Below are 14,701 nucleotides of genomic sequence, written 5' to 3'. Positions count from 1 at the left end.
ATTTAAGTTGTCTTTGGTATGCGGCCAAAAACTATACTGGCTTTCTATGTAACAAGGCAACATAGAAAGCCAGTATAGTTTTTGGCCGCATACCAAAGACAACTTATCAGGGCATAGAGAAGTAAAAGAACAGTCTATCAAGTAGCTATCAGAATGCTTCTGTGGGGTATTTGATTTGGGGAACTTCATTACCAAAAGATAGACAGGATGACCCATGAGGATACAAAAACTGCACAAGTTACTGTGTAAAAGAACATTCCTGCAAACATGTACACTCCTCAAAGGCTTTCTTTTGCTTTACAGTCTAGTGGACCTTTCATGAAGGCTCTTCCCATTACCAGAAAAAGCAGTTGTCTTTCCCATGAGACAGACAAGAAAGGGATTCTGCTGGTATCCTTATAAAAAGATTTTCAAAATCTGTAAGTGTATGAACCTAATTAGTTCTCACCGTGCTGAACAAAGTTGATGCAAGAGAGAAACAGACTGCTCTATCTATAGGTAATGCAAACCACTCAAAACAAGAGTATTAAAATACAAGTGCCAAAATTCAAGGACACAGGCTGAGTCTTCATGTCACCCTACAGTGATCTAGTGACACGCTCCGTCACCATATGGTGCACTATGGCGATGAAGCAATCACGTGGGTCTACACGTGTTTGGCAATTATGTTGCCACAGTGGCATGCTCCTCTGGTATAGCATGCCACTATGGTGACCTAGTGGCAAAATCTAACCATGAGCTGCACACATGGCAAACTAAAAGTACAACACCTTAGTAATGTTGCTGTATGGTGATGTGTAGACAAGCCCATACAGTATTTGCTTACAAGGCAAGTCCTAACTTACTCTCAATACAACTATCACAAACAAATAACAATCCAATATTTTTGCAGGACAACTATTCAGGCAATGGAACCCATTGCCATTAGGGCTGCCAGAAAGAACAGTTTTAAAAAAATTACACATGAACAGAACTGGAAAGCTCACAAAACCACCAAACTTTAAAGGAGGAAAACACCTTTTAGATCTCCTTTTCTAATATTTGTGTGTAGAATCTGTATTTCCTCTTGGTTTCTAGTCATGTTTCCCAAGAAGATATGTGAGGAAGAACTCAGCCAAAAGGATCTGTCTGGTTTTTCCAGGAGGAGGAGGATAAATGAACAGAACCAGAGAGGGCAGTTGTTAAAAGGAAGAGATATTGTCCCTGGGACCCTATTGTAGGAATCCCCTTACGATAGCCAAAGAGCAGGGAGATAAACAGTTTTAAAGAATCTTATGCCTAAAGGTAAGGCAGTTTTTATGTTCTTGGCAAATTATGGTACGAGTCTCTGCAGGGTAGGTGGTAGAAGAAGGTTTAATTATTTCCATTTTTCTCATGTTTATTAATGAACAATGTGAATGCATCTTCAGATGGGGGTTGGGTTCTGAAATCATTTTGCATTTCATTTTGCTGTACAGTTCACATTACATGCCTACAGCACAAGTTGAATATGGCCTACAGAGTTGGGGGCTTTGGCAGTGGGGGGCTTTGGCCATGCTGTACCACAGCCAAGTGGTGGAGACCTTCAACCATGCTGCACTGCGGCTGGGTGGCAAGGGAAAGTGGTGGTGGTGGCTAGGTCCTAGCACCAACCCACTAACAGAAAACGTTGCTGACCTCCAGCCTACAGTGCAGAATCCAAACAACTAGACCCCAGCAACCTCCTACAGAAAGAGGAAGTTGATTTTATTGCAAGTCTGGCCATACTCATTTCCTAGACAACTCTGACAGGCGCTAGTGGGTGCAGTCCTCTGAAAGCGAGGAGGAAAGACAGAAGCTAGAGATGGGTATTCCTTCTCTAACAGCAAGAGAGACAGAGAGCAAGGCAGCACTTACTGAATATAGCACTAGCTTCCACAAGTGTCATCATGGTAGTAACTAGTGTTACAGATCTGATGTGGAGTTTTTGTGGCAGTTTAACAGATTGGTTGATGTTACCATGAATAACCAAGGAGTGGAACAAAATGCCATCAAGAGATAGAGAAATAATTTTGCACTGAAGTGATGACACAAGTTTGAGCTTTGTTGGGGAGGGCCGTACCACTATTCAGAGCAATGCTGTCAATAAGGCTGGTCTTCCCTCAGGAACCCCAAAAGCTGTTGTCCCCATCAGCCAGAAGGCAAAAAAAAAAAAAATACCTACAGTTCGTCCTACTACAGAGAAATCTCTTTATGTTTGAAAACTTCCCTGGCTTCTTAGATTCTGTCATGGCTTGCTTGCTTTTTCTAAGAGCAGGAAAAGGAGTATTGTAGGAGCCCCTGAATATGAGCAGACAGCATGCAGACTCAGAATGCATTTGCAGTGAGCTGTTTCTAATACTGCCTAAGGCCCAGAGAACAGAACAAAAAGAATTAGAAACTTGCCTGAATTAAACTACTTATAAGTGCTTCTCTCTCAGCCAGAGTGAGAGGGGAGCCACTGACTGCATTGGGGAAATCCCTAGATCCCTGGTTTTTTCATTACCAGCCAGCTGGACGAAGGCACTATTCCAGCTGCTGGAAACAATGAGAGCAGACAAATTGCAGGGAGAAAACTTCTTCCACAGCATAAATATTTCAAGCTCTGTGCTGCCCTGCACAGCAATGACAACAGGGTGATCAAAACAGCTGAAGTCTTCAGGTGGCCAGGGGTAGGAAGGAGGAATAGGTTGCTACGTTGATGTCATCCCCATCTCCTACATAAAGCTCTCTCAAATTATGCAACAAAGGTATCTGTATGGCCCACGGCCATGACCTAGGGGCAACGCAGAGCTCAGAAATGTTCCATTTACATTAACTTCCATATTCTTTAAAAATGTGATTAACAATACAATCTGATAGCCCTGCGATTCCCAGCAGAGCAGAATACAGACTGCTGGGCAGTCAGTTGCAACAAAGCTAGAAGATGGCCAGGCTACCACTGTTTGGCAGGAAAGACTATCACATGCAGATGAAAAGAAATCTTTGTATTTCTGGAGACTGATAGTCAGGATCAGAGCCTGGTTTAGGCCTCACCAGTGCTACATAGTTTGTGTGGACACTTTCCAGTCTTCTAGCAAACCTTTGTGCATTTGCTCAGACTTCCTCTGTGGTGGCAAAGCCCTGGACTGCTGGTTCCTCCTAAAAGCCAGGAGAATGCATGTGAAGACATCTCCACGCTGGTGCATTCAGCAGCTGGTGTCTTCCTCAGTGGGGCCACAAGAAGCACAGGGTTGTGTACGCTCTGACAGATTGATGGTGGTGGTAGTGACTGCGATCTGCCATCAGTACTTCTACCAGTGAGCTGATTGTCACAGCAGCCGCAGCGTAGCAGAGGAAAAATTAACCAGTACACCAAAACAGCTCATTTTTTCTCTTGACTTAAATGTCTTCCTTTCCATGTATTATTATTTAGGAAGGGAAAAGACATCACATGTTTTTTGCAGCCTCTGCTGGTTGGAGGAACTACACTAACATGTCTGGATGCAAGGAATATTTCCAAGAATACTAACTGAAAAGGGACAAATGGCTGAAGACTTAAGAGCTAAAAGTCCTATATTATTATAATCAAGTATGTGCAGTAACCATGGTATTAAGGACTTGCAACCCTTGCTTGAGAGCCTTGAAAGCAGCGGTCCACACCACAGCAGAATCAGCACCAGTAACAAAGCCTTGCTCAGGCTACTTGACTGGTATAGTTAGACATTTTGTCCAGTTGTAAGATTACTAGAAAAGGACAAAAATATCACTCTTGGCAAAATGTATCCCTCATGTAACTGACTTAAACAGAGTTATACCAAGGATAAATTTAATATTCTACTTAGGAACTGTGATTACTTTCATTAAGTATGAGAAGCCATTAAACCACAACATTCATTACAAACAGAATTTTCTTATTTATCTCTTATTGTCCTTTTTTCTGAATGAAAGTCTTTATCTTAGTCTTAGAAACAACATCCCATTTTTAAAAAAATTCAATATACTCTTACAAAAGGAACCTGAATTAAAGAACATTCTTCACAGAAAGTGAAATGAATAATGCTAACTATAAAGTTTAATCAAATTCTGAAGCTATCAAGACAATATTGATGATATTCCTATCTTTTTTTAACCCGAGGAAAAAACTTAGGATCTTTCCAATACATACACATATATGCATTTTAAGTAGAAATAATAAAAGACATGCTTATACCAGGGATTAGGAACCTATGGCCTGAGGACCAGATACAGCCTGTGGTGCTTCTACTGTGGCTGTGTACAGACATTCAAATGATCTGGGAGAATTCTCCCAGATTTGTTCTTCTAGTAGAAAAACTTACCCAGAGTCATGTGTACAGACATTTGAATGCTAAAGCCCCGAAGAGCTGAGAGCTTGCAGTGTTGACTCTGTGCAGCCAGGGGAAGAGGGGATGTGCACACATCAGCATGCTCTGCAGGCTCCCTTAATTAGCCTATGTTTCCTAATGTGGGGATTGTGAAGGGGGTGTGTTCTGTACCTTGCTGGAGAAGCAGAGTACAGCAAGTGACACTGTCTCCTGGGGGAAGGGGATGCTGAAAAACTATGTTCCCTTCTGAGAGCAACCACAACATTTACAGACTTTCACGCTCTCAGGAGAAACTCTCCTGAGAGTAATTTAACCCTTGGTTGTTCCCAGGTTATTTTTCTCTTGGAACTGTCATTTTTACTATGTGAGAAAATGCCTAAATAGCTGTATACTTGTGGTTGCCCCAGGAGAAAAAAGTGCCTCTGCCACAAGAAACAGAATGTCTGTATGACATCTGTGTTGTGCCACAGCCAGGTGGTGGGGGGCTCTGCCCATGCCATGCCATGGCCAGATAGTGGGGAGCTTCACCAGTGGTGTGGCAGGTGCTAGCACCGGCCCACTTTGGACCTGAGCTATGTCATTCTGCCTTACAGCAGCAAAAAGGTTGCCAACTGCCAGCTTATACCAGCAGAAAGAGCTGATACTATAATGTGTGTTAGTGAATGTACAATCCTGCTTTTCAAGGAAGTGAAGGTACAACAAAGTCCTTTGCTTAGGAGTGTAAGAACTTAAAACAAACCACCAACCCAAAACAAAAAAAGCCTTCTCCTCTAATCTTGGATATAAAAAATTAGCATCAAGACTTTGGAAGCAGCAAGTACTCATACCTCTCCTGTGTATCCACTGTGGAAAAAAATACTGCTTTAACACTAATTCTGTATTGTTCTGCTCTTACCTTACTGCAGCAGCCATGCTTCCAATAGGATTGATTGGCAATGGCCTAACTCCAGAGAACATTCCCCTACTCAGAACGCGGGCACCATTTTGTATCACTCCAGGAGGAACTGAAAACAAAAGGAAATTTTTAAAACTTCAGGACAAAAATGTAAGCAGCATATTCAATGCTAGCTTCTTTAAATGAAATTAGAAATATGTACAAATGAGGATACATAGTATGTGCTCACCTTTCAAATGTTTACAAAGTCTCTGTAAATAGTTAACTTAGTTTATAGAGTATGCCCCCACATTTTCTAGTTATTATAGAGAAATTCCTTACATGTATAACTTCACCTCTGCATTTGTAGCACTTGGAAATGTATGACCAATTATAAACTTATGTTGACCAACACTGTAAATACTAAGGTAATTTAAGACAGAAGTGGCAAGTACCTAAGGATGAACTTAAGTATAATCAAAATACAAGCAGTTTACTGCAAGAATGTGTTCTAACCCATACTTTTAATCACGATTGTATGCTATCTGAACATTGATCTGCTATTTTTGTCATGTCCTGTACAAGAAAATATTACTTATGAGAAATCATTATTGAGGCACTAACGATTTGGACAATAAACATTTGTCTTTTGGAGGATTTGGTGTTTGAATTTCTATAGAATGCAGCCTTGGCCAATAAGAGTTTCACGAGAGGTGCTTTCTTTACACTTGCCTCAAGTACAGCCAAATCTAATTTTTAGCTGCTTTAAAGGAAAGGGGAGCTGCTTGGGAGCATGCAGCAGCTGTTATGATCCAACTGTTATGACTGCATGATCCTGTAGCATTAAAAGCGAGTAAAACTGCCTTTGGTCTGACCCTGAATGAAGTGGTTTTGCTACGCTGTTACAGCTACAGAATCCTGCAGACATAACAGATAAGATTATTACATCTTTTATAAGTATCCTTTGATACTGATACAATTGTTATCTCTAGCTACACTTTATTTTTTGCATTTTATTTGGTCTGTAGCTGTGCAAAGTCACAAGAGCAACACCACTGGCTCTGGTCAGAAGATTATTGGAGGAAGTGGAACCAATACTCCACCCACTCCAACTAAACTTCCTACACTGGGAAGAGAGGGGGGAGGTTTGCCTGCGCACTTAGTAGATGCACAGAACTCATACGTGCTTGAGAACTGGACACCAAAAGCCTTATTGGTCCATGTAGGATTTTAAAAGAGGGATCCTATTCCCCACTATGTGCCTGTGAAAGCATGTAGTCCAAGTCACCATCTAGCCCCTGACATTTAAATTGCAAACAAAAGAACCTGCAAACAAAAACACTTAAGGTATTTTCAAAGCTGCAATAAAAAACAACTAAAGATTTAAATTAATTTCAGAGATATTTTTAATCACCACAATTAATTACAGTAGTGAAACACCATCTGAGAATACAACAGACACTTCTAATCGTTTTTTGTTTTCTTGGTAATGACACCACATTTATCCAGTTGACTCAATTTTTCAACACCATCCTTTTATTAAGCTTTAAAGGTGTGGGGCAGGGAGTGGCTCCTAAGCTCGGGCTCTTTTAACTAACATGCTACATGTTACTTTTTTTTCCACAGAGTTGTTACTCATTAAACGTAGCACATCTTTGTGCCTGGTTTGCCATTTTACTGCATGATATATTGCTTGAACATGTGGCATTACTCCAGTCTACCTATATTTTGTTTTCAACCTCTGAAGAAAGGCATTTATATTCAAGTGTCCAAATATGATATTAGGTGACTAACTTTAGAGATCCAAATTTGAAAGCTGATCCTCAGTTACTGTGACTAAAATAACATTTTAAATTTTTTTTGCTATTTATATTGTTCTACTTTTTCACTTAATCCCCAAACATTGGATAATGAAAATCAATTAAGTCAGTTTTACTGTATAATGATAATCACTTTCACATTTGCCCTGCTTCAACATTTAGATTTGCAAACACTGCAGGAAAATGTTTACTTGCTTAAAACAACTGTTTGAATTTTATGGAAGCGAACTAGATTTCACAAAAACTAAATGTTGGGCTGAATGTGTGTCAACAGTGCCTCTCTAAAGATGCTTGAATATTAGTGAAGTAAGGCTCAAGGACAGTTCATATATAATGTTAGGGAAAAACCAAAAGAGCTGGATGATTTGAAGATAAAAGTGAAAAATACCAAAGATAAACAGAAATAAAAATCACTTCCAGTGGTTAATGACTTTGCAACAAGAAGTCCAGCTATGCAACATAAAAGGGGAGTGCAGCATATAGTACTAACAAGTCCTCTTCACTACAAAGCAATGAAGTTATTCTATCAACACAGTAGCCTAAGGGATTTGGAGAAGTTCATGACTGCACATTAATCATGTTCAGAAATTGCCTAAAGGGCCTTACGCAGCTTTAAAGGCAACACAATTCAATATCCATGAACATTTTTGTGCCACGTTGCACTTTGTCTCTCCAGCTGACCCCCCAAACACTTTGTTCTATCACCTTTGTCAATTATTCCACTGGTGACTGGTTATCTTAGTTTGTCAGCTCCATAGCACATTTCACTCCCCTCACCTTCCCTGTTGCTCATATCCAGCCTCCTTTAAAAAAAGAAAAAATCCATTTCTTCCTACCATTACTGCCAAAACCTTGATCCTCTGCCACTTTGATCTTCCCACACATCTCTTTCCTTCCTATTTCTCATCTTGCTCCACTCCAACACATGCAAAATAACACCAGAAAAACTGTTTCCCCCCCTCAATCTTGGACCACAGTGGCTTCCAACTAATCAAACTCCTCCAGTGACAACTTCTCTCCTTTGGGGCAGGTTCAAGACCCTCACTCCCACCAAAGCATAACCCTATCTCTTCTGCCCATTCTGGTCTGTGGAATTCCTCCTCCCAATCTTTCCCACATGCCCTTTAAGCCTTCCTTTTAACTGTTTTATAGCCATATTCCATTTCATCTCTACTTTTCTGCTGACCCTTACACTTGAAACAGTCCTAAATTTCTCATGTGCTTCTCACAACCATTCACTTCAAAGTTTCTCTCTTATAACGTGTTTTTCATGTAGTCTTTGAACAAGGGGAGAAAAACTTACAAACCCAATACAAACACAAAAGATGAAAGATACTTACAAAATCTACTATCCTCTGAAAAAGGTCACCTCAGGAAGTATATTGCTCTCCCTTTATTCATGGTTACCTGTCCCCATCCCACATCTTTCAGCCACAATCATTTTTGTTATACATGGTCTAATTTAGGATCTAATGGGACTACTTGCCTTACAAGGAAGACCAGGCCCTTTGACTACACAGAGACCTAAGGCATTTTTAAAAAAATTTAAAGTACATGGTATCTTGTACTCTGAAAACACTCCAAGTTTAGCCATCATGTATTTCAACTTGCATTAACATCATAGGAAAGCAAGACTGGAAAGGACCTCATGAGGTCATTTAGTCTAGCCTCCTGCTCAGGGCAGGATCATTCCTGACTAAACCATCCCAATCAAGTACCTATTTAACTGGCTTTGAAAATGTCAAGTCTGGAGTTTCCACAGCTTCTCTAAGTAGCCTGTTACAATGCTTGACCATACTTGTAATCGGAGGGTGGTAACAACAATCACTTCCAACTCTTTTCTTTGTTTCAAAATGGTATGATACAACAGCACCACCATGTAACTAGCTAGTGCTGATGCAAGATAACAGAGACTGTGTATAAAAGGGAAGCTGGAATAAGGGAAAATAAATTAATCTAATGTTAATCTTTAGCAAAGAACTAAGCTATAGTGCTAACACATATCTGGTTTAGTTAGATATGAATCTCAAATTAAAAAGAAACCAAAACAAAAAACCCAGAATCATCATAATCTGATGGTAGAAGACACCAATTTCTACATTATTTTTTCACCAATATGCCAACACAGGATTGTTTTCTATACCATATTTTCCATTACTTGTATGTGTATAATTTTAAGGATGCTGTTTATAAAAGTTACATTTTGTATAGCACCAATCTTATTTCCAATGCCTGAGTAATTGGTGCTCCAAAGGAATTTTAAATTAAATGGCTCACACTCCAAAACATTTAAAGTAACTCCCTAGTTTCCAAACTTTAGTATCATCTTTAGTATTTTCTGAACTGTCCAAGGGCCAGGTTGTAAGCCATCTAAGACACAACATATAGGGGACTGAACTCCATTCTCACTGTCCACATCTTGGGGAGAAGGTGAAGCAGGGATAGGACAGCAACCCTGCGAGGTACATGATGAGAAAAAACTGTGCCTACTATATGTTTGCTACATAGTCCTTCCAGCCACATGATGCAGAATCAGTAGCTTTGAGTGGAGACCTGTGGCAAAGTCACACATGAGCTGTAGTAAAATAGTCCTTTGGATTTATACAGAGGGTCTTAAAATCATAGGGAAGTAGGGCTGGAATGGACCTCATGAGATCATCAGTCCAACGCCCTACTTTCAAGGCAGTACCACCCCTGACTGAATTGAGCGAGTGTCTGACTGGTTCTTGAAAATATCCAGGGATAGAGAAGGAACAACTTACCTAGGTAGCCTGTTCCAATGCTGACCACCCTTATAGTCAGATAATTCTTCCTAATCTCCAACTGAAATTTCCTCTGCTGCAGTTCACAGCTAAGGATCTTCCTGTTCCTTGCAAATATTATAACGAAGCCTCAGAGACCAGCTAAGATAGGTAGAGAGGAATGCTCATTTTACAGATGGATAATCCAAAGTATAAGGGTAAAGGTGACTTGTTTTAGGTTAGAAGTTGGTGACTTTTTGCTGCTATAGACAGTAGTGATGAGCAGATGCTGAAAAGGGAATAGATGGAATAAGGCAGGCAGTAGAACCAGCTGAGCTGCTATGTGCTGCTGATGTTCTGAGCTGCTGCTGGCTGGAACCAGTCTCTTCATGGGCAGTGTCTAGCCCATGGGCCATAGGTTGTTGACTCTAGCTGTATCACACATTCAGATAGGGACAATCAAGACTAGCTCTCCATAATCCCGATTCTCCATTTGCATTCCTGCTTTAGCTAAATAGGACGCACTGTTTCTAGCACTTATTTGAAAAGTAATTTGCCATCCTCCTGTCCAACATCTAAAGAATTTTTATGTTGAGAAATAAACTCGGCTATAGAAAGCCAATCCAATATATACATTTCCTTTTAATATAGTGTTTTCTTCCTCCACAAGCTGCCCCAGAGACTAGGACAATACAATCATCTCTCATTTCTCATCTTTCACCACTGCCATGAATGGACACTGATACTAGGCCTGATTTGCCTCTCAAACCAGTATAAACTCAGAATTATTTGCCCAGATTAATGGAGTTTAAATTTAATTTGAGAAAAGAATCCCTGATCTCCAAAACACTGCTAAAATTCTTCACCATGTAGAATGGATTCAGATCTTACAACAATTTTACTCTGGCATAATTCTTAATAGAGTTAACGTCTTATTTCATGCTGATATGAGCCATACCAGATCCTGTGCATATCAGTTACTGGGTAGTTCTTTTTATACTGTGCATCCAGATCTACAAAATGATTAACGGGGGGGGGAACAAAAACAAAAAAAAATACATCTCTGAAGTACTCTGAGGGAAAGAATCTCTTAGGTTTACTGTGTTTTCCAGCAAAATTTTGAATTACATGAATATTATCTATCATTTAATTATACTGGGATAACACTAATAATATCAACCCATATAAAATTATGTTCATATAATGTTAAAGGGATTTGAACCTAGCCCACACAAGAAACCTCCAAAAAAAATAAAGCTTGAATGTGGATAAACATCAGAGATGAAAGAGAGCTACTAATTGATGCACACATTCCATATCCAAATGAAGGAGTATTTAACAGGGTAGATATTCTTACACGTGATGCAGTTGAGTTTTGAAGATCCCAATCAATGTGGTATCCTTTATGACTTCTTTCGAAAGATTATGTCCATTATCTTGCATTTCAGACAAGAAACAAATTCATCTCTACCTGGCTGAAACTTCTTAAGTATTTCTCAGGCAAATATTTACTGCATAAGTATTAGAATGGGGAAAAAAGACAAGGGGGCTAAGCAAAGTATATAATCATCCACCATACTGAAATTACAGCAGAAAATAAACTTCTTCATTCACACATTAGTGACTGAAATGTAGTTGGTACCAGTGTATTATTTAAAGTTAGGAAATGTAAACGGAAAAAATGTAATAAATATACACTGGCTGTATTCCACTTGGGAGACAGGTGCATGTTTGATTAATTGTTCTGGTTTAAAGTAACTAGCATCCAGTCCAGCGCAGGGAATACAGCTTTTATAGTGCCTTATTAAACATACTGAGCAAGTCTTTGCACCCAATTAAAAGGAAAAAAAAAGACTAAACAAACAGTAAAGGATGCAAGTATCCTGTTAAAGCAGACTGGTCTTTGTGCTTCCTTTGGTATCATGGGATGCAGGCATTCAGATAGGGGATGTCCTCCCTGACCCCTTTCTCAAACTACAAAAGAAATGGATATAGACTAGAGATATAGGATTTCCACTAATGTTCCTCAAATTTAGCCTCCATCTGCCAACTGCTCTTCCACTGCAGTGTCTCCTAAACTAGAGCGCTTTATATCTCAGGCTACAAGCATAGAAAGTAGGAAAATACTTATGACACACCATTGATGAAACATCAGTACTTGCCACAAGCAAATATTTGCCAAATGTGCAACAGTACTCAATTCAATAGCCTTACCCTAGGGAGGAATTTGTTCCCATCTGCCTAACTCCTTCCATTCTGTCCCTCAAGGGATAACACTCTGAGCTCTTAATCACACAGTCTGTACGCCTCTAAAACGACTCCAAATCAAGACTGCACCCATTAGACTGCCCACCCTGACTTCTCCCTCCATGCTTCAGTTTTTGCTGTTAAGTGGATTGCTCTAGCTACTTAATTCCTCACAAAATTAGGAGAAAACTTCATAAACAAGTTCAGCCTCTGCAAGCATCCATCACAAATGGAACAAGGAACAGGGTAAGAAATCACAGATCTCTAGCACAATTCTTTATTACTGAGGAATTTGCTTGTTTTTCTCAGAACAACAAAGGAATCAGAATCTCCCCTCCCCATCCTCCATTTCAAAAGTGTTGTAGATTTTGAAATCTCTTATGTTCTAGAATGGAATGGAAAAGAATTAAAAAATTGAAACTTCCCATAAAGCCGTAACTCTGACCCACCCAAGCATTTCAGGTTGACTGAAACTTTTACTTTCATTTAATAATGTAGAATTAATTTTAAAAATGAAAAATGAATACTGCAATGCAAAAGTGAAAGATTTCAATCTATTTTTTCTCCAAATTAGTTTTTTGTCAAAAGTAGCACAGCTCTGTAAAAATTTTCCTTTTTGATGAATTGGCATTTTGGACACAAGCACTAAAGAGAAAACTTCTGATCAGATCTTTTATTTACTGGGATTTCTGGGCAAGAAGTAAACACAGAATATTGTGGTTATCAAGTTTTATACAGTCAAGCTGAACAAAATACCGGTACTTTATATCTGTTACTCAAGTGCAGGATTTCTTCTACTAATTGTTATTGCAAGAGTAACCCTTCCTGAAAACCAGTCTCCTACTTTCAGTCACTCATGTTGACTTGAAAAGTCCATTCATTTCAAAGCAATTTTTTGATCTATAAAAAACAATGCAGACCTCATTTTTCCTTTTTTAAAAGAGACATCGAGTTTAGGTTGTAGGTAGCACAGGACAAAAATGAGTTGCGCTTCCAAAACAGGAGTTGATGACTCCAAAGGCCCATCATTATTTTTCTGCCAAAGTACTTACCAAATTCCACCCCCTGAAAACTCTTCTGTAAGCATTCTAAAAGATAGGCTTTGCAAGGATTCAAACTACTTTGGACTTACAGTAGTCCAAAGTGGAAGAGAAATTTTCAGACTGGAAGGTTCCCTCACTTTTACTTTCCAGCAAATCGCTATTTACTTTTCTATTAGCTCAAATTCAATGTCCTAAAGTCATAGAGCAATTCCAAGGAAGTCAATGTAACTATTAAGCCAACATACCTCTTAAAATAAGACTTTTTTGAACTATGACCAGAATCCGTCACAATTCTTAGAATACAGCAATGGCTTCATTAGTAAAAATAATAAGAAGTTGAATGCACAATTTGCTTCCTCTAGCTTCTGCCTCCTCTAAAACAACTGTTCCAGGCAGGAAACAAGCTCATCAATTGTAGATGCATTAAGGCTTTTACAATTTATGATAACAGTAATCTGAGGATTCCTAACAGTACAAAGTAGTAAAATTATTTTCATTGTTTATACAGAAAAATTGTGCTACAGTAAAGTTAAGGGATATGCCCCAGACAACACAACTTGAGTGGCACAATAGTTTGCAACTTGCCAGAATTATGGCATAAATTCCCGACTCAGACACCTTAATCTGTTACCTGGGCAAACTGTGTTTCATAGTGGTTTGAAACTGTACAAGGTCTCATTGCAACTTCAGACGATGAACCACGACAAGCATTATAAATGGTATCTAACAAATACTTAGCATTTACATAGCCCTTGCATCTTTAATGTGCTGGAAAGTTATTAATTAATTTATTACAACAAATGAATGATTTACCCACTTTGGTTTTCTTGATGCAGCTGAGGAGAGATTAGCTTTTGACTGTACCCTTAAAAAATAAAGTTGAAACAGAATTATGAAGTCTGGCTGTAGGTGACCCTTGTGATAACATGTTTTAGGGTCCTCACTGTCCAAAACAGAATCATGTTCTCATCGCAGTGAAGAAACAGGATTTAATACTGATAAATTCCTGTGAAATAGTTACAGCAAGTTGATCTTGTCTATCCACACAGACATGAAATAAACTACAACATAATCAGTTTTGCTCACATTTGCGTTTCACAATCCTGTTAAACATTACTGGAGTGTAAGGATGGGCTAAAGATTTGCACTTACTGACTTGCCACATGTTTATATTTTGAAATTAGGCTTGGCTCTTGTCTTCAGCAGCACTGATGATCAGCTAAGGTAGCAGGAACACTTTTAGCCAAAATTGCTCTACTACTGAAAGCAGCATTTATAGTTAGTTATTAACATTTGTGGTCAAGCTGTACATAATGCTCCTCCCATTTCACAGCTCTTAATTGCCAAAATAAGGGCCATTTTTCAGCTGTGATTATTTAAGCGCACACATGATACTGTAACCTAATACAACAAATAGAATCCTAGTTCTTCAAGGGCTCCAATAACATCAGCATGTTTACTTTGCTGATGATTTATAACTTGACCTAAAGACTTGTTACAGTTGGTAACAGGGAATAGAGATGAATCGTGAGCTTCCCTAAAATGCTCAGGATTATCATGAAATTTTTATAACTCATTTACCTTTTATTTGAAAACAAATCAAAAGTTCCTTTTCATGCAATAATTTCTTAATGCACAAAAAAAAAAAAAAAAA

The 14,701-nt window shown here is 38.9% G+C and overlaps 1 protein-coding gene across 4 annotated transcripts in view; it reads right to left on the bottom strand.

Annotated features, from left to right (window-relative positions):
* The window catches only part of FOXN3 (forkhead box N3), a 415,590-nt gene that overhangs the window by 45,077 nt on the left and 355,812 nt on the right, over positions 1–14,701 (bottom strand). For all 4 annotated transcript variants that reach the window (XM_019518676.1, XM_019518678.1, XM_019518679.1 and 1 more), the window contains one exon: positions 5,218–5,326. In XM_019518676.1, the coding sequence (XP_019374221.1) occupies positions 5,218–5,326 (109 nt within the window). The remainder of the gene's footprint in view (positions 1–5,217; positions 5,327–14,701) is intronic.

The sequence above is a fragment of the Gavialis gangeticus genome, unplaced genomic scaffold (genome assembly GCF_001723915.1).
Source record: "Gavialis gangeticus isolate Ggan-Ray unplaced genomic scaffold, GavGan_comp1, whole genome shotgun sequence".
Taxonomy (NCBI): domain Eukaryota; kingdom Metazoa; phylum Chordata; order Crocodylia; family Gavialidae; genus Gavialis; species Gavialis gangeticus.
The sequence above is the reverse complement of the archived record's forward strand: the minus strand, read 5'-3'. Positions and strand labels throughout refer to the sequence as shown.